Source organism: Heteronotia binoei, chromosome 3 (assembly GCF_032191835.1).
Source record: "Heteronotia binoei isolate CCM8104 ecotype False Entrance Well chromosome 3, APGP_CSIRO_Hbin_v1, whole genome shotgun sequence".
NCBI lineage: Eukaryota > Metazoa > Chordata > Lepidosauria > Squamata > Gekkonidae > Heteronotia > Heteronotia binoei.
This window is the reverse complement of record NC_083225.1, coordinates 180957132-180975361: the sequence shown is the minus strand read 5'-3', so window position 1 is coordinate 180975361 and position 18230 is coordinate 180957132. Positions and strand designations below refer to the sequence as shown.

The window sequence follows — 18230 nt, the reverse complement described above, 5'->3', positions numbered from 1 at the left end:
CTTTTACTAATCTCACTTGGACTGGTTTTCCACCGCTTAAAGGAGTCCTTCTTACCTTTTACAGCTTCCATTACTTTATTTGTTAACCACGCAGGCCTTTTCTTATGCCTGTTTGTGCCTTTCCTAACTTGTGGTATGTATTTTATCTGAGCTTCTAGGATTATAGTTTTAAATAGCGTCCAAGCTTTCTCAAGGGTTTTGACCGTATGTACCTTTCCTTTCAGTTTCTTCCTCACATGCCTCCTCATCTCAGTGTATTTACCCCTTTTAAAGTTAAACGTGGTTGTGGTGGTCTTTTTGGACAACTCCCTATTTATACAAACGGTGAAATCAATAACATTATGGTCACTGCTCCCAAGTGGCGCAATCACTTTTACATCTCTCACCAAGTCTTGGGCATTACTTAGGACCAAATCCAGGATCGCCCCACCCCTTGTAGGTTCTGAGACCATCTGCTCCATAGCACAGTCATTGAGAGCATCAAGAAACTCAATCTCTTTCTCTCGACCAGAACACATATTGACCCAATCAATCTGCGGGTAGTTAAAATCACCTATTACAACACAGTTTTTACGTTTAGCCGCTATCTTTAAGCCTTCCATCATATTATAATCGTCCTCTCTCTTTTGATTTGGTGGGCGATAACAAACTCCCATAGTTAAATTTCCTTTTGGGCCCTCTATTTCAACCCAAAGCATTTCTAAAAGTGAATCTAATTCTCTGATCTCAGCCTTACTGGACCGTATATCCTCTCTGACATACAGAGCCACCCCACCTCCAACCCTTCCCTCCCTATCCTTCCGATATAGCTTATATCCAGGAATCACCGTGTCCCACTGATTCTCCTCATTCCACCAAGTTTCTGAAATTCCCACAATGTCTATGTTTTCTCCCAGCACTAAACATTCCAATTCACCAATTTTACTTTGAACACTTCTAGCATTTGCATACAAACATCTATAATTTCCCAGGCGAGCTAGGCCCGCCACCTTCCTCCTGCCGCCTCGAGACACTGGCAGACAGTCCATATTGTTTGTCACCTTCACAGTGGACAACTCCGGTCCGTTACCCGGTAGAAAAATAGCAGCTAACCCTTCATCTCTTTGAGACGAGTCCTCCCGAACCAGAGACATTTCATCTCCTGTCGGCTTTCCCCCAAGATTTAGTTTAAAAACTGCTCTGCCACCTTTTTGATTTTAAGCGCCAGCAGCCTGGTTCCATCCGGGGACAAGTGGAGACCGTCTCTTTTGTACAGCTCCCGCTTGTTCCAGAAAGCATCCCAGTGCCTAACAAACTTAAACCCTTCCTCCTTACACCATCGTCTCATCCACACATTGAGACTTCTAATTTGTGCCTGTCTCTCCTGCCCTGCACGTGGAACAGGTAGCACTTCCGAGAAGGCTACCTTGGAGGTCCTGGCCTTAAGTCTCCCGCCTAGCAGCCTAAATTTTTCCTCCAGGACCTCACGACTGCATTTCCCCACATCGTTGGTGCCAACATGCACCACGACCACAGGCTCCTCCCCAGCACTGTCTATCAGTCTATCTACTACACGCGTAATGTCCGCTACCTTCGCACCAGGCAGGCAAGTCACCATACGGTCAGTACGCGGTTTCGCCACCCGGCTGTCTACTTGCCTAATGATCGAATCACCAACTACCAATACCCCCCCTCTCCCCCTGCTCAGGGATGGTTCCTTGGCGCGAAAGGATTCCCGCTCACCGACCGAAGAAGAGGTCCCTTCTGAGGGCGCATTCCCCTTATCCTCAGCACGGTGCCCTGTTCCCTCTCGACCCTCACGCTCTCTGGCAGCAACGGGGCTGCTACGTTCAGAGCGGGGCTCATCTAATACGCCCCCGAGAGTCTTCCCCAAGTGCCTAACTGACTGTCTCTGCTTCTCCAGGGCAGTCACCTCGGCCTCAAGGGTACGAACTCGTTCCCTGAGGACCAGGAGCTCCTTGCATCGAGCACACACCCAAGACTTCTGTCCTTTGGGCAGATAGTCATACATGTGACACTCAGTGCAAAACACTGGAAAGCCCCCAACCCCCTGCTGGCATTCTATCTTCATTGTATATATATATATATATATTAAAATATACAGTCCTCTTTAAATGCTGTTTAAGTGGCTCCCCTTCTGGCGGGTCAACTTACCTAAACTTACCTTATTGGGAACTTACCTTATTTGGAGAACAAGGAAGCCAGGGATCTGGGTTCCTGCTCCTTAGAGAGCCCCTAGGCGAAGAGCCACAGGCCAAGAGCCCTTTAGCTCTCGCCCTTCGGCTCGCGCCAAAGGCTCGCGCCTTTGGCAAGGCGCAGCTTAAAATGCAAAGAGGTGGAGCAGGGCACTCCTCAGCAATCACTCTCAATCAGCAGCAATCACTCTCAATCTCTTTCACCCTTAAGGCAGTCAACCAAACAAAGAGCAGTCAACCAAACAAAGAGCAGTTCCCCAGCTATCACACCTTAGAATTTTAGGCAGCCCCACAAACCTTAGAATGTAGTCCTTCAAAACTCAGAAATTCTCAGCAATTTCTCCAGCTGTCTCAGCTATCAGAGCTGCTCTGCTCTGCTCCTCCAAGACCTCTGTGAGATGTGCTCAGCCTTTGGCAAGGCGCAGCTTAAAATGCAAAGAGGTGGAGCAGGGCACTCCTCAGCAATCACTCTCAATCAGCAGCAATCACTCTCAATCTCTTTCACCCTTAAGGCAGTCAACCAAACAAAGAGCAGTCAACCAAACAAAGAGCAGTTCCCCAGCTATCACACCTTAGAATTTTAGGCAGCCCCACAAACCTTAGAATGTAGTCCTTCAAAACTCAGAAATTCTCAGCAATTTCTCCAGCTGTCTCAGCTATCAGAGCTGCTCTGCTCTGCTCCTCCCAGACCTCTGTGAGAATTAAGTTCCCACTGCTGCTCACAGATGTGTGTCCGACTGACGTTCCCACACCCGACCTGAGGACTGTATCAGTTTTCTTGCAGAAATGCACAAGCCGTTTTGATACGTTGCTTTGGAAGGCAACTGTGGGTTTAGAGGCTTCCCACCATAAAGATGCCTCCTGTTTATAAAAATAGCACGAGGGAGAAAGAAATTATTGTTGGTGAGACTGCTTATTGGTGCAGGAAACTTCTCACGCAAGGTAGCTTTCGATTGGAACGCCTGCAAACCCGCAGTCTGTGGGTATGCAAGAAACTATTTCTAAACAGTATACCGATTTTTAAAAGCATCCTTTTAAACACCACTTAACCTCATTCCCTGACACTGTGTGGTTGTCTCCACCTCCTGCGGCAGCCATTTCATGGAGGCGCCCACCTCAGTTGTGCCAGAATTTTAAAATTGCCCGCTTGCTTAAAAAGCAGCAGGTGGACTTGCCCGCTTGCTTAAAAAGCAGCAGGTGGACTTGAGCAAAGAGAGACTTGGGTAAAATCAGGCCTCAGATTCAGCAGGAGCTCACAGGAAGTTCTGAAGGTTTCCCTTCTTCCTCCCCACCTACCTTGTCCACTGAATAGTAGGTTCAGCTGCATAACAATCCCTTGATTAGGAGACATCTAGCCACCAGGGGCTTTGCCACACCCCCTGCAGCCCTCATTGACCCCTGGAGAAGCCCACACCACCCTTTCTCCACTTCTTATGTAATTTTGGGCAAATTGACTGGGGGGGGCAGGAGAGGCCCAGGTGAGTGAGGCCTGCTTGCGCTGGCTGGATCTCCAGCCAGCCCAAGCAGGCCTCACTCACCCGGGGCTTTCCTTTCTTGCGTCAGGTTGCTTTTGCCTGGGGGGTGGTGGCATATGCTAATGGGCCCCGCCACCTATTTTTCTACAAAACGACCCCTGGGTAAAATATTATGAACTGTATGAATACTTGTGCAATAGGCCGTATCCAAGAAGCTAAGGAGGTGGCAAAATATTGTATTTTGTTTGAAAAGGTGTTACTAGAGCTCTGTTCAATTTTGCCGAGGCTTTGCCGTCTTGTCCTTTTAATCTAAGGTCTGTCCCGAAATACTGATTTTTTTTTTAATTACTTTATAAATTCCATTGTTGCTGAGCAGCTACGAAATAGATCCTCAGAACTGGAGCTGTAGTCACAGTTGCTCTGTTTCTACTTTGATTGCTTACATATTACAGAGAATTTTGTTCCTGGACTGTAATGCTGTCTCATCTAACAAAAGTTACTGTGCTTATTCTGAAAAATACAGGGTACGAGCTGCTTCTTGCGCTGGGTACGGAACTTGGACGACGAACTGCACGCACTTATTGCTGGTAAATCTGCATACCGCAAGTAAAATATATGACCGTTACATCTACAATTTAAAATGATTTGTACCACATGCCTTCATCCAGCCAAGGAAGCCGAATAATTCCCCCTTGTGGTGTTCCTAATGCCTAGGACTAGTGTTTTTTAATGCCTCTTGTCTGCTTGCTAGAAGAATCGTGGCTTAAAACCAGAGACCCAAACCATCCTATTTGGAACCACTTGGGGATATTTTGTGGCCACGCTGCAGTAGAAGGGGTCACTCATTGGATGGCTTAATTCCCGTGATGCCATAGAATGGCCACAAACATTCCATCAGCGGAAGGAACGAAGCTCTCGGGAATACAACGTTCGTTTCTGTGAGCAATGCTTGTTGAAGGACTGGCTGGGGAAAATGTTCTCACAGGCCCCAGGGACAGGAGAAACTAGATAGGGTTGGCTGGAAGTCCAAGGAGTTGGCCAGGATCCAAGGAAGTAGCGGAGAGTGGAAATATGAAATTTAAAGAGAGAGTGGGCAGTGTCACAAGTATTAGGTGTGTGAGACAGGTGGTATGCCAGAGAAGGTGCTGGGCAGTTTTTGCACTCTATTTGGGTATCGTGGCTGTAGACTTTTGCTCCCTGCAGTAGCACAAACATGGCTGGTTCTTTCTTGTTGATGCAGGGTCCTTGGCAGGCGTTTCAATGATGTTTTACAAAAGTACTACTATCTCCATGTACCTTGCTTCCAAACTAGTGGAGGTAAGTTGCACCCCTTTGCTAATTCCTGTATTGAAATCATGTTTTCTCCTGCCTTTGTTCCCAACAGAATGGTCTTCTGAGATAATGGCCCCAGAATCAGAATAAAAAAAGTAAAGGTAGTCCCCTGTGCAAGCACCAGTCGTTTCTGACCCCAGAGTGACGTCACATCACAATGTTTTCACGGTAGACTTTTTACAGGGTGGTTTGCCATTGCCTTCCTCAGTCATCTACCCTTTCCCCCAGCAAGCTGGGTACTCATTTTACCGACCTCGGAAGGCTGGAAGACTGAGTCAACCTTGAGCCGGCTTCCGCCGGGATCGAACTCAGGTCATGAGCAGAGAGCTCAGACTGCAGTACTGCGCCACAGGGTTCTTAATACCTACAGGCCAAAGAGAGCGCATACTGGGGATCCATGATTGGAACTTGGGAAGTGTCACATGACCCTTCAATGCAGCCTCGGCAGCCCCATGATTATGGAACAAGTTCCCAAAGGAGGTGTGCCTGCAGCATGATCTCGGTCACAGCTGTGTTGCCGGAGGGGGAATTAACTCCTCCCCGCCCCGCACCAGTTCCAGAGTTGCAAATTCTAAGTCTACTTAGCTGTCACCAGAAGGGCCTTTTCTGTTGTGGCCCCTACCCTGTGGAACACACTCTCGGATGACACCCATGCCCTGTTGGACTTGTTTAGTTCTTGCAGGGCATGCAAAGCTGAATTGTTTAGGTTGGGCTTAGGAGGGTAACCACATGCTTGGGCCTGTTTTAACAGTGGTATGGTGATGGCCACCACGTATTTTAAAATTTGAATGCCAACATTTTATATTTGTTATTTCTTCTATGTTGTTTTTTAATCTTATTGATGTTAATGATGTAAGTCGCCACAAGACCATTTGGGTGTGCAGCGACTAAAAAAAATAAATAAAATAAGATGCCCTCCTGAACAATTCTGTTTTTTACAGTCTTTGAAGTGATTGATTACTTGGGGTCTTTCCCGACCACATGCTCTGCTTAACCACAAGCAGAGCAGTGCACCTGCCGTACTCTTCCCTGTTGCATCTCCTGCCTTTCTAGAAACTTCATTGTTTGTATTTTGACGTGTGTGTGTGAAGCTGGAAGTCATGGCAACCTCTGGTGACTGGCCTCTGCTGAGGTTTGGAAGATATTCAGAGAGGTGGAGGAATAAAGCCTGTCTCTGCCTCCTGGCTCTGGTATTCCAAGGAATTCTCCCATCCAAGGACTTGCCCGAGTCAACCCTGCTTGGGTTCTGATGATATCAGGCTTGCCTGCTCTATCCAGGTCAGGGCTTTTTTCTGGAAACTTTTGTTCAGTTGGTTTCTTTCTTTTCTTCTTCTTTTTTTTTTTTACAGGCCATGTATTTCAAAGGCATTGAAGCTGGAAAGGTCCCCTATTTCCCTCACGCAGACAGCGTCATCTACGCCGTATCCACAGCAATCTGCTTCCAAGCTGTAAGCATTTGGCCTTCTGTTGGAAACCATGTCTAAAATCAATCGGTTACAGTAGAGCAAAAGGAAACTTGAGACGAAGGTGGCACACTGAATAATGAACTTTCAGTCCCACTTTGCAGCTATTTTTTCACTGTGTGAAATGGCAAAATCCACTTGCAAATGCTCGCTAAAGTGGATTGAAAGTGTTGCTCAGCATGTGTGAAAGCATTCATAGTCAGGCCTCAGATTCAGCAGGAGCTCATAGGAGCACAGCTCCTGAACCTTTCTGAGGGTTCCTCCTCTTCCTCCCCACCTACCTTGTCCGTTGAATAGTAGGTGCAGCTGCATAACAATCCCTGAATTAGGAGAGCAGACAGCCAGCCAGCCACCAGGGGCTTTGCCACACCCCCAGCAGCCCTCATTAACCCCTGGAGAAGCCCATGCCACCCTTTCTTCACTTCTTATGTGATCTTGGGCAGTGGGTGGCTTGCTGGCCTTTTGACCCACACATGGATCTCTGGCCAGCCTAGGCTTCCCAATCCCCAGGTCCCAGAGGGGGATCCCCCGGTTTTACAGGCCCCACCCCCACAGCCATCATGCACCTCCATGAATGATTCCTATAGGGAACGATGGGGAATTGATCCATGGGTATCGGGGGCTCTGGGGGAGCTGTTTTTTGAGGTAGAGGTGCCAAATTTTCAGTATAGCATCTAGTGCCTCTCCCCAAAATACCTTCCAAGTTTCAAAAGGATTGGACCAGGGGGTCCAATTCTATGAGCCCCAAAAGAAGGTGCCCCTATCCTCCATTATATCCTGTCCCATTAAATGTGATGCCCAGAACTCCCTTGGAATTCAATTATGCTTGTCACACCCTTGTTCTTGGCTCCGCCCCCAATGTCTCCTGGCTCCACCCCCAAAGTCTCCTGTCTCCACCCCCAAAGTCCCCAGATATTTCTTGATTTGGATTTGGCAACCCTAGGCCAGCCCAAGCAAGCCTCGCTTGCCCAGGGCTCTCCTTTCTTGCATTGGGTTGCTTTTGGTTGGGGGGGGGGAGGGCCATATGCTAATGAGCTATGCCAATGAGCTCCGCCACCTGTTTTTCTACAAAGCAACCCCTGTTCGTAGTAATTCATATATCTGGTGCCCGGTTGTGCATTTCCCAAGAGTGTGTTTTACATTACCCCAGAAGCAGAGATAGCGGAATCTTTCTGTGACAAAGAGCGACAGTGAAAGTTAAAAACGATAAGGAGTGGCGTCCACGGCCAGTTCAACAGATATTTGCTCACGTGATCATCCCACTGATGCCGGCTTGTCTCTTCCCTTTCCTGAACTGATGTCATTTTCAGCTCCCAGGTTGCTTGCCCGCATGTTCCACGGCACTGCTCTCTGCGAGAAGTAATTTGCAGAAGGGGTGTCCCTTTTGCATCACCAGAAGCAACTCTGTGCGTCTGTGGTCCAAACTGCACATTACGTATATCACGTGATCGCCATGGAACCTTGCAACTACTTGGCAGTTGTGAGTTCTTCTGCAACAACACAATTTAGAAGCACTGCAGGACGCTGATTCACATTAGAATGATTGCATTCAGGGAGCGTCCACTCCCCAGATTTCCCCAATCCTAAAGGACCTCTGTTATGATCCTGGGCCTAGTGAGGCCTGCAGGCTCCATAGAAGCCTGCTTAGAAGTTACTGGGGAAAGCCTACATTTCCCAGGATCCCCTCCGATTGAGTGGCAAGGTTTTGGAGGTTGAGAGGGGTGGGGTCCAGGAGGAGAGCATAAAAGGGCCAAGCCCAGACAGGGTGTGTTCTTTCCTGGAGAGGCTGCAGGCAAAGAAGGAGGGTTTTCTGGAACAGACAGCAGGAAAAGATCCCTCACCCAAGGGAAGTGTGGTGAGTTAGGTATTAGCGTAGGGACTGTATAGCTAAACGCGTCAGGGCTCTTGTTTATTTGCGCCAACCTTTACTGTTTCATATTCACTTCAGCATTAAATCTTTGTCACCCACTTATTGTTTTAGAGCACTAATAATAAGCTTCTTTTTGTTGTTATACTGCCTTGGTTCTCACGTCTCCTTGGTCACAATTAGGAGGTATTTATTAATAAGGAGGACAGGGGTGGTTGGGTGCCCTGAGCCATCCATGCAGATCCTTACCAGAGTGGTGGCAGTCAGTAGAAGGCCCTTCCAGGCCCCTCTGTGTGACAACCTCATTGGGGGGCTGCACAGGCACTGAATGTTTGCACACGCAGCCTCCAAATAGGACAAACAGCGCCCGTCTGAAACCATTTCGGTCAGGAAAACTGTGCGTGGGGAGAGAAATGCAGGACAGCAAGTCTGGTGCAGTGGTTAAGAACAGAGGACTCTAATCTGGAAAACCAGGTTTGATTCCCCACTCCTCCACATAAAAGCCAGTTGGGTGACCTTGGGTCAGTCACAGTTCTCTTAAGAGCAGTCCCCTCAAGAGCTCTTTCAGCCTTACCTACCTCACAGGGCGTCTGTTGCAGGGAGTGGTAGGGAAGGAGACTGTAACCTGTTCTTAGTCTCCGAGTGACAGGCAGGGAATAAATCCAGTCTCTTCTCCTCCTCTCCCCCCCTCCCCGCTCCCCGTGCTCTGGTGTCAATGATTTATTAGACTTATGGTTTATTAGACTTATATCCCGCCCTCCCCGCCGAGGCAGGCTCAGGGCGGCTCACAACCAATAAAATCACAATAACATTTCAGCACATTAATTCAACACATTAATTACATCAATTTAAATTAAAAATTAAAACGGTCAGGTGCTAATACCACTTGATGTCATTTCGTTTCCAATGGCGTTCAGTATTTATTAGGTATCATTCCTTACTACTCTGTCGGTACTCCAGAATCAATTAAAGGCTAGCCGGAATAGTGTCATTAAGTTAATTAATCGATTAGTGTTGTCAAAGTAAGTTAATTAATTAAAGGCTAGCCGGAATAGTCTGAATCAGCCCCCCTGCAGTTCTTCTGAATGGACCTCCTTGTAACATGGCTGCGAGCCCCTGTGGCGATGATGTGGTTCTCGTAACTTGAAGTCTAGTCTTGTGTTGCAAAGGGAAGTGCAGATAAATGTCGCATGGAATGAAGCGTCTAGAAATACGGAGATTATGGAGACAAGCAGTGCTTACTGACCGTTTGTTGGTGGCGCATTGGCTGACTGTACGTTTGCGACAATGTCTTAGAAACAAAGGATTATTCTGATAAGCGAGAATAAGAATTGCAGGCAGATTAGCTGTTTGACCGCAGTGTTTCTAGCTGTTTAAACTGAATTCAGAATTCTTGTTGATAGGCCGTGATGGAAATACAGAACCTGAGACCTTCGTACTGGAAATTTCTATTACGGTTAACCAGGGGCCGGTAAGTAACTGAGGGTGATTTCAGCGGCTTTGGGGTACTTTGGCAGAAGAATACTGGTCCTCTCTTCCATTTGGTTTATGAAGAAAGGCCATGTTGAATGAATTGGACTAATGCATTTTTGTATCGACTGTACTGTCAACATTATGGGAGTTCCATGGAAATTCCTCCCACCTTGCAGAGGGTGTTGCTGAGTTAGCTTTCCAAATGGATGTGGTGCTAACTTTTCCCCTCATTCGTTAGGTGGACAGCAAAGATAACTTGTTTGAATCTCTCAAAGCATTTCTTCTAGAAGCATTTTGTGGCAATCAGAAGCTTGCGGCTTATTGACTTATAACTAGCTTGGTCACAATCTGAATCACAGTGGTTCGGGACTGAATTTTGACGAAACATTCAGTAGTTTTGAACAGTCCATAATGAAGGGTACCGTAACAGACGGAACTTTTCACATAGGCCTGTTCTCGCAGCAGGCTTGGATTGTGTTTTCCTACAGAAATCCTGACTCTGATCATTGTTTAGGAATTGAATAATCGTTAAAAGTTGCCTTCTAAAGCCCTGCATGACCTGGGACCAAAATACCGCAAAGACCGCCTCCTAAAGGACCGCCTCCTCCAAATGAACTCACCGATACACTCCAATCATCCTCGGAGGCCCCACTTTGGTTGTTGCCGCTATCTGTAGAGAGATGGTTGGCAGCCTGAGAAAGGGCCTTCTCAGTCGTAGGGTTGCCAAGCTCCAGGTCAGGCCTGGAGACCTCCCACTTTTACAACTGATCTCCAGACCATAGAGATCAGTTCCCTTGGAGAAAATGACTGATTTGGAGGGTGGGCTCCATAGCAGGGGTGTCAGACTCATGTGTTATGAGGGCATAAATGAGACCTTGCTGGGCTGGGCCATGTTGGGTTGGGCTGAGCCATGTCTGGCCAGGCCATGCGTGTACCTGTTTAAGATTAGGTAGCAGAGATATAAATTTTATAAAGAACACGGACAAACACAACTATATACATTTTTTAAAACATGCTTAAAACGTTAGCATTCATTGGTCTTAAAGATGCTGTCTTTGTATTTCTCCCATGGAATCCAGGGAACTGGGCAAAGGAAGCTCTGGCTCCTTCCTTCCTTCCTTCCTTCCTTCCTTCCTTCCTTCCTTCCTTCCTTCCTTCCTTCCTTCCGGGACTGTGGGGGGGAGCCTCAGCCAATAGAAGGAAGAGAGGCTTGGCTCAGTAGCTCTGCTGTGCAATTGAGAGAGCCTTGCAAAGCTCTCCCTCCCCCCTTCCTCCCCAAGGGAGGAGCCTGACGACAGCCAGTTGCTCAGGGGCCTGATAGGAGCCCTCCAGTGGCCTGATTCAGCCCCCAAACTTCATGTTTGACACCCCTGCTCTATAGTATTGTACTTTGTTGAGATCCCTCCCCTCCCCAAACCCCACGCTCCCCAGACTCCACCTCCCAAATCTCCAGGTATTTCCCATCTCAGCACTGGTAACCCTACTGAGCCATGGCCCCAAAACTCTGGGGAGTCCCACCTCAGGGAGAGTCATCTGTCTCCCTCTATCAGCGTCTTCCGCCAGCAGGTGAAAAGTTCCTTGTTTCATCCGGCGTAACCCAGTAATGGTGATTGGCTCACCCAGTGTTGTTTGTTTATGCGCTTTTTAATCGAATTGTATATTTTAACTGTATTTTAGTTGCTTCAATGCTTTAATGGTTTTATTTCAGCTGCCTTGTGGGCCCCGAATGGGTGGAAAGGTGGCATCAAAATATTTTAAATAAATAGTAAATGAAAGAGTTCCTTGCCAGGTTGGTTTTGTTCACTGGGTAGCAAGTGCTTGTTAGCTGTTTCTTTCGTAACCCAGGCATCCCATTCAGCTGTGGGCTTTCTTTGTATCCCAAGAGAAATAATACAACTAATTTCATCTCAAATCTCTTCATTTCCCCCCTCCCAGGTTCGCCCTGATGAATAGAAGAGTTTTAGATGTATTTGGTACTGAAGCCTCTATGCATTTCAAGGATTTCATACCTAAACTTGACCCAAGATACACCGTTGAGCCTCCAGAGCTACCTGTTGAACGGTCTTGGAAGTGATATGTTAGCGCATGAATAAATCTGACCGATGTCTGTCTGGGAGAGTTAAATTAATTGTAACAGTCGAGTATACGGAAGAGGGCCTATGTTCTGCTTCAGTATTGTTTCCGTGAGTTGTTTCTTACCAATCAAAACATACCGAAGAAGTGCTGTAGAAAGGCGTGGGCTGTAGTTCTGGCCCATCCTTTAGAAGTTAAAAAAAAACAAAAAACGACGCTGGATCACTGTGATTGGTTGACAAGATAGTAGATTTTTGACAGAATTATATATCATTGAATTAATATATCAACAATGAAAAGAAGAGTATCTGGGTGTACTTAAATCAAAATAACGTTTCCCCCCCCCCTCATTTTAATTCATTCCAGTAGGTAGTTTTAAAAAAAGAACTAAAAATATTTTTGCATTTAGAAAAAATGAAAGGGACATTGAATATATATAATTGGTCGTTGCTATAAATTTTATTTTAAGAATCAGATTTTAGTAGGGATTTTTTTCCAAGTTCCAGATAGTATTGGTTGGTTGGTTTTGAGGGAGGGAGGATAATATTGTTTGGCGGTTTTATTTAGTCACTGGAAATGTTTTAAAAGAGCCAATATCTAGTATTCTGTTGATGACTGCACTGCTCATATCCAGATTTGGTTATGGCAAACTGCCTTCCAAGAACAACTGGCTTTCTCCTAAATCCAGTTTCACAGCTGGACTTTACACCAAGAGAATGGGAAGAAACACTGAAACCTGAGGCCTTGGTGGTTTTTGAGACCTTGGTATAGATACCTGCAGAAGACAAGATCCCCTTGGGAAGGGAATGTAGCATTTCGCATGCTGAAGGAAGTCTCGCAAAATACTGGATCGTTTTAACAACAAAGTCCATACAAAAGACTGGAGAAAACAGATGTGTCCTTCAGTATGTAATCGACTTCATTTTGCAAGCCTGTACCCAATGTCCGTAGCTCAGTGGCCTTCAAAAGGAATCAAAGCCCTGCATTTCAACAGACGAAGCAAAACAGATTGATTTGTTACAACAGAGATGCTGTTTATTTCTGTCAATGTTGTTCCTTGTTGAATTGTTTTTGGAACTGTCCAGCAGCCGTATATATGGGAAGAAAGGGCATGCAGACCATCACAGAATCCGTTTTTCTCTGTCTCTGCTGGGTCCCAATGACAGCTGGAAGTTCTAGCCCCATTTGGGCAACGGGCTCAGTTATAGCTGTTGCATCAACCGCAACAACAGACTTTTGCAAGGGTTTTTGTTTTCTTTGCTTGTTTGTGGGGAAAAGACACATTATCTGAAGACTGGATCCATTCATTAAGCCAAAAAAAAAAATAATCTCACTTCCTGAAATGTCAGTGATTTAAAAAGATGGGGTAGTTGTGCAGATTCTGATTTAATTGCTGTAAGTTATTTTTTTTTCCAATGATGTATGTATATAGATAGATTATATATATAAAAATAATATATATCCATATGACAGAATCTTTTCCCCCCCAGACACTGTAACAGTGAAGTTTATAATGAAGCAGCAGCCATAGCATAATGCTTTCGTTAGGACCAATGAAAAATTCACCGAGTTGTAAGCAGCTGATTTGTGAGGGCTTTTTTTTTTTACAAGTCCCAATAAAAGTATCACGATGCTGTTTGAATGTTTTTTCCCTGAATTTCAGATGGACCAACACAGCTGCTGTGTCTTATTTTTGCCTGCTTTGCAAAATGAAGTTGTATGTTAAGTTTTAAGAAAGTTGTACCTGTCCTCGTTAAATACGACGTTTGGGGTTTATTTCTCACGCCAGGTTTTGCGAAACCATACCTGCCCTTCCGAGGAGTGGAGGAGAGGGTTGGCTTTATTCGATGTGTAACAGCACAGCGCCAATGATTCACCTTCCGACGATTGCTTGCATTGGAGCGATTAAAAAGTTGATCATAAACGGCTGGCGAATGGTCTGGTCAGAATGTCAAGTTGCTGGGATTTTTTTTTCTTCTCTTTAATATATATATTCCAAGATAATAAACAGTTTATTGAGAAATATCCGAGTTACAAAATAATGCAAAATAGAATATCCGCATACACACAATAGGCTGTCTTAACAAAGCACAGATGATAATGGTACACAATATGTTATTGAAGCTGCTTGGCAAAAAAAGAGAAGTAAACAGATTCAATGGAAAACCATGTTGTAGAGGTATGCTGTCAAATACAATACAAATGGTACTAACCTAATATTTAGTTAGGAAGAGCCCCGTGGTACAGAGTGGTAAAGCTGCAGTACTGCAGTCCTAAGCTCTGCTCATGACCTGATTTCGATCCCGGTGGAAGCTGTTTTTTCAGGTAGCCGGCTCAAGGTAGACTCAGCCTTCCATCCTTCCGAGGTCGGTAAAATGAGTACCCAGCTTGCTGGGGGGAAAGTGTAGATGACTGGGGAAGGCAATGGCAAACCACCCCGTACAAAGTCTGCAGTGAAAACGTCGTGATGTGACATCACCCCAGAATCAGAAACAACTGGTACTTGCACAGGGGGCTACTTTTAATTTTTTAAATATTTAGCTTTTTAACACAGAATTAAGCAAGAGATATAATCTTTGTGAGTCAGTGTAGATAAAGCACAGGTAGGAAGTTGCTGGGATTCACTGGCTGAAAGTATGCCTAACCAAGGCCATACTTAACTCAGGGACCTGTCCCACCTCTTTTCTGGGTGGGTGGAAGGGGTGTTGCACGTGCTGATGAAGTTTGGAGATAAACATGTGTAACCTCTGTATCCAACCCCCCTCCAACTATAAACAATGTTTGGATAGGTGTAGGAGATCTTTATGACAGCCACATTCGCAAATATAAATAGTCCTCATCTGGGCTTTTTTTTTGTAGCAGGAGCTCCTTTGCATATTAGGCCACACACCCCTGATGTAGCCAATCCTCCAAGAGCTTACAGGTCTCTTAGTACAGGGCCTACTGTAAGCTCCAGGAGGATTGGCTACCACAGGGGGTGTGGCCTAATATGCAAAGGAGCTTGTGCTAGAATTCCACCCCTGGGCCACGCACCCCTGATGTAGCCAATCCTCCAAGAGCTTACAGGGCTCTTTGTACAGGGCCTACTGTAAGCTCCAAGAGGATTGGCTACATCAGGAGCTCCTGTTACAAAAAAAAAAAAAAAGCCCTGGCCCTCGTGTAAGGTGTTAGCCCTATTGTGGATGGCCCAGGCTAGCTTGATCTCATCAGATCTCAGAAGCGAAGCAGCTCGGCCCCTGTCAGTATTTGGAAGCCTGAGGTTGCTCCACAGAGGCGAACGACGGCAAACTACCTCTAAACATCTCTTGCTGTGGAAACTCCGCAGGGTCACCGTAAGTCAGCTGTGACTTGGCCCCAAAACAAAAAGGGGGAGCGGGAGATGGGAAGAGTTAATGTAGGGCCAAGAAATCACATGGGGCAGTTCCCATCCCTAAGCCCACCTAAAGACAGTCGCCACATTCAGTCTTGTTGGCCAGAACCAGCTTTCTCTTGCCATCGGGCTCTTCCCACTGAGCATCCAGGATCTCAGGCTCTTGTGTGGAACTCCTGATATGAGCAGGGCTGGCCCTGCCGCTAGGTGATTGCCTAGGGCGCCGTTCTCCTGGGGGCGCTGAACGGGGCACACCCTCATATGACTTGGTGACATCAGTGCGAGGGGGAAGCCAGAAGTTAGCCTTGACAGGCGGTGTAAGGCAGGGGGGGCCAAACCGCGGCTCGGGGGCCACGTGTGGCTCTTTCACACACATTGTGTGGCTCTCGAAGCCCCCACTGCCCCATTGACCAACTTTGAATCACTTCTTCGAGTCAAGCAAGCCAGTGGCTTGGAGAATGCATTTGAAGTTAAAGGGGCTTTCTTTCCACCTCCCCCCATCTATTGCCTGCCTTCTTTCCTTGAGGTTCTCAAACATCTGACGTTCATGTCTTGTGGCTCTCAAACATCTGATGTATATTCTATGTGGCTCTTTCATTAAGCAAGTTTGGCCACCCCTGGTCTAGGGCCAGCCCTGGATATGAGTAAATTATGCATGCAATTGGTTTTGATACCCCACTTTTCTCTACCCTAAAGAGCCCCGTGGCGCAGAGTGGTAAAGCTGCAGTACTGCCGTCGGAGCCCTCTGCTCACGACCTGAGTTCGATCCCGGTGGAAGCTGGTTCAGGTAGTCGGCTCAAGGTTGACTCAGCCTTCCATCCTTCCGAGGTCGGTAAAATGAGTACCCAGCTTGCTGCGGGAAAAGTGTAGATGACTGGGGAAGGCAATGGCAAGCCACCCCATAAAAAAAAAGTCTGCCGTGAAAACGTTGTGAAAGTCGGAAACGTCTGGTGCTTGCACAGGGGACTACCTTTTTTTTTTACCTTTACCTTTTAAAGAGTTTTGAAGCAGCTTACAATCGCCTTCCCTTCCTCTCCCCACAACAAACACCTTGTGAGGTAAGTGGGGCTCAGAGAACTCCTCTTGAGAGAGTTGTGACTGGCTGAAGGTCACCCAGCTGTCTGCATGTGGAGGAGTCGGGAATCAAACCCAGTTTTCCAGATACAGTCCCCAGCTCTTAACCACTCCACCACCCTGGCTGTCTTCAGCAGGCGGAGTTGGGAAGGGGAAAGCTGTGTGTGCTGGAAAAATATGTCCTAGTTGTAGAGGGCAAGACACTGGCCAGTCTTCCCAGGGTATAAATGTTCACGCCTTGCTCTAACGTGGTTTAATGTAGGAGGATTGGTAAAGGAGGAGGACCTAAGGTAGGAGAAGATGGGATGGAAGACTTTCAGTTAGAAAGGCTCCAGGCAGGGATTTCAGATGGAGCAGAGGTACCAACCAACGCCAACACTCCTTCCATACCAATATATTCTCTGAGCACTGGGCAAAGCTACATTAGTAAGAAACAGAAACTGGAAGGATGTGCCGTAACAATTGGATAGGTCTATCAGTGCCAAGAACTGAAGTCCCAAGGGGAGAACCTTTTGTAAGAGCATCTTTGCGAGACAGGATCACTGTCTAGTTCCAAGAGGCTTACTGGTTTAGGATACGCTATAGTCGCGTTTCAGCTTTTCGTTCAAAACCAAATCTACTATAATTTTATTGTCCACTCCAGCTGAAGTGGTACAATTTGGGGTTGAATCACTGAACTGTTCTGATTTTCTCTCTTAACACACAGAATTGCCTCATAGCGAAATGCATTTCACCTTTGATCAGGTGGAGCGGCCATCGCAGATTTTTAAATTGACCATCCCTGGGCAACCTTTAAAAGGCTTCTTCGCTAGAACTAGCTGGTTTGGCCTGGGGGAAAAGAACAAAGTTTGAGTCCTTGAAGACCAACAAAGTTTAATTCTGGAAATGGGCTTTTGTGTGCGTGCAGACTTCATCACTCTGGCCAGTCACAGTTCTCTCAGAGCTCTCTCAGCCCCACTCCTCACGAAGGTAGAGAGCAAGGGAAGAAGATTGTAAGCCATTTCGAGATTCTTTAAGGTAGATACCTGATGAAGTGTCCATCCAGGGGTGGAATTTTAGCAGGAGCTCCTTTGCATATTAGGACACACCCTCATGGTGCCAATCCTCCCAAGAGTTTACAAGGCTCTTTTTTGTAAGCTCTTGGAGGATTGGCTACACCAGGGGTGTGTGGCCTAATATGCAAAGGAGCTCCTGCTAGGATTCCACCCATGTGTCCATCAGAAGAGCCTATATACCCAGAATTAAATTGCACTAGAACTAAATAATCACATCCACTGCTCAGGAGCAATTCATCAAGGCTGTGGCCGAATGTTTGCGAAATTTGTTTTTCACAGCAGAAAGTTATTGTAGGGGGGGGGGTGTTGAAATTTTTGCTATACAAGCATCACATCCTTAGGGAAAGAAAATAGTCTGTGGTTGCAAAATGTTTCAACTTCCACCTCTTTTGAGAAAGGGCTGGTTTATAAAAGGCAAGGTGAGACAGACTGTGACAGCAAATTTCATTTTGCAATCCTGGGGGATTTTTTGTCCTGGAAAAGAGGGAGATGTTCGCTTTCTTGCAGCATTAAGACTTGGAAAAACTAGTACAGGGGTGGCCAAACTGTGGCTCTTTCACACATTTTGTGTGACTCTTGAAGCACCCACTCCCCCATTGGCTCACTTAGAGAAGGCATTTGTCTCTTTAAATCACTACTCCAAGTAAGCTAGAGTCTTGGTGAATGCATTTAAAGTTTAAAATTGTTTTCTTCCCACCTCGCCTTTCCTCCCCCCATCTATTTGCTTTCTTTCCAGCTACCTACCTTCCTTCTTTCATTCCTGTCTTATGGCTCTCAAATATCTGATATTCATGTATTGCGGCACTCAAACATCTGTCATTTATTCTATTTGACTCTTACATTAAGCAAGTTT

The 18230-nt window shown here is 46.3% G+C and overlaps 1 protein-coding gene across 2 annotated transcripts in view; it reads left to right on the top strand.

Annotated features, from left to right (window-relative positions):
- TMEM135 (transmembrane protein 135) overlaps nt 1-13516 on the top strand; it is a 289517-nt gene extending 276001 nt beyond the window's left edge. For both annotated transcript variants that reach the window (XM_060234967.1, XM_060234968.1), the window contains 5 exons: nt 4194-4257; nt 4911-4987; nt 6352-6450; nt 9736-9803; nt 11741-13516. In XM_060234967.1, the coding sequence (XP_060090950.1) occupies nt 4194-4257; nt 4911-4987; nt 6352-6450; nt 9736-9803; nt 11741-11879 (447 nt within the window). In that variant the 3' untranslated portion in view covers nt 11880-13516. The remainder of the gene's footprint in view (nt 1-4193; nt 4258-4910; nt 4988-6351; nt 6451-9735; nt 9804-11740) is intronic.
- The last annotated feature ends 4714 nt before the right edge of the window (nt 13517-18230 follow it).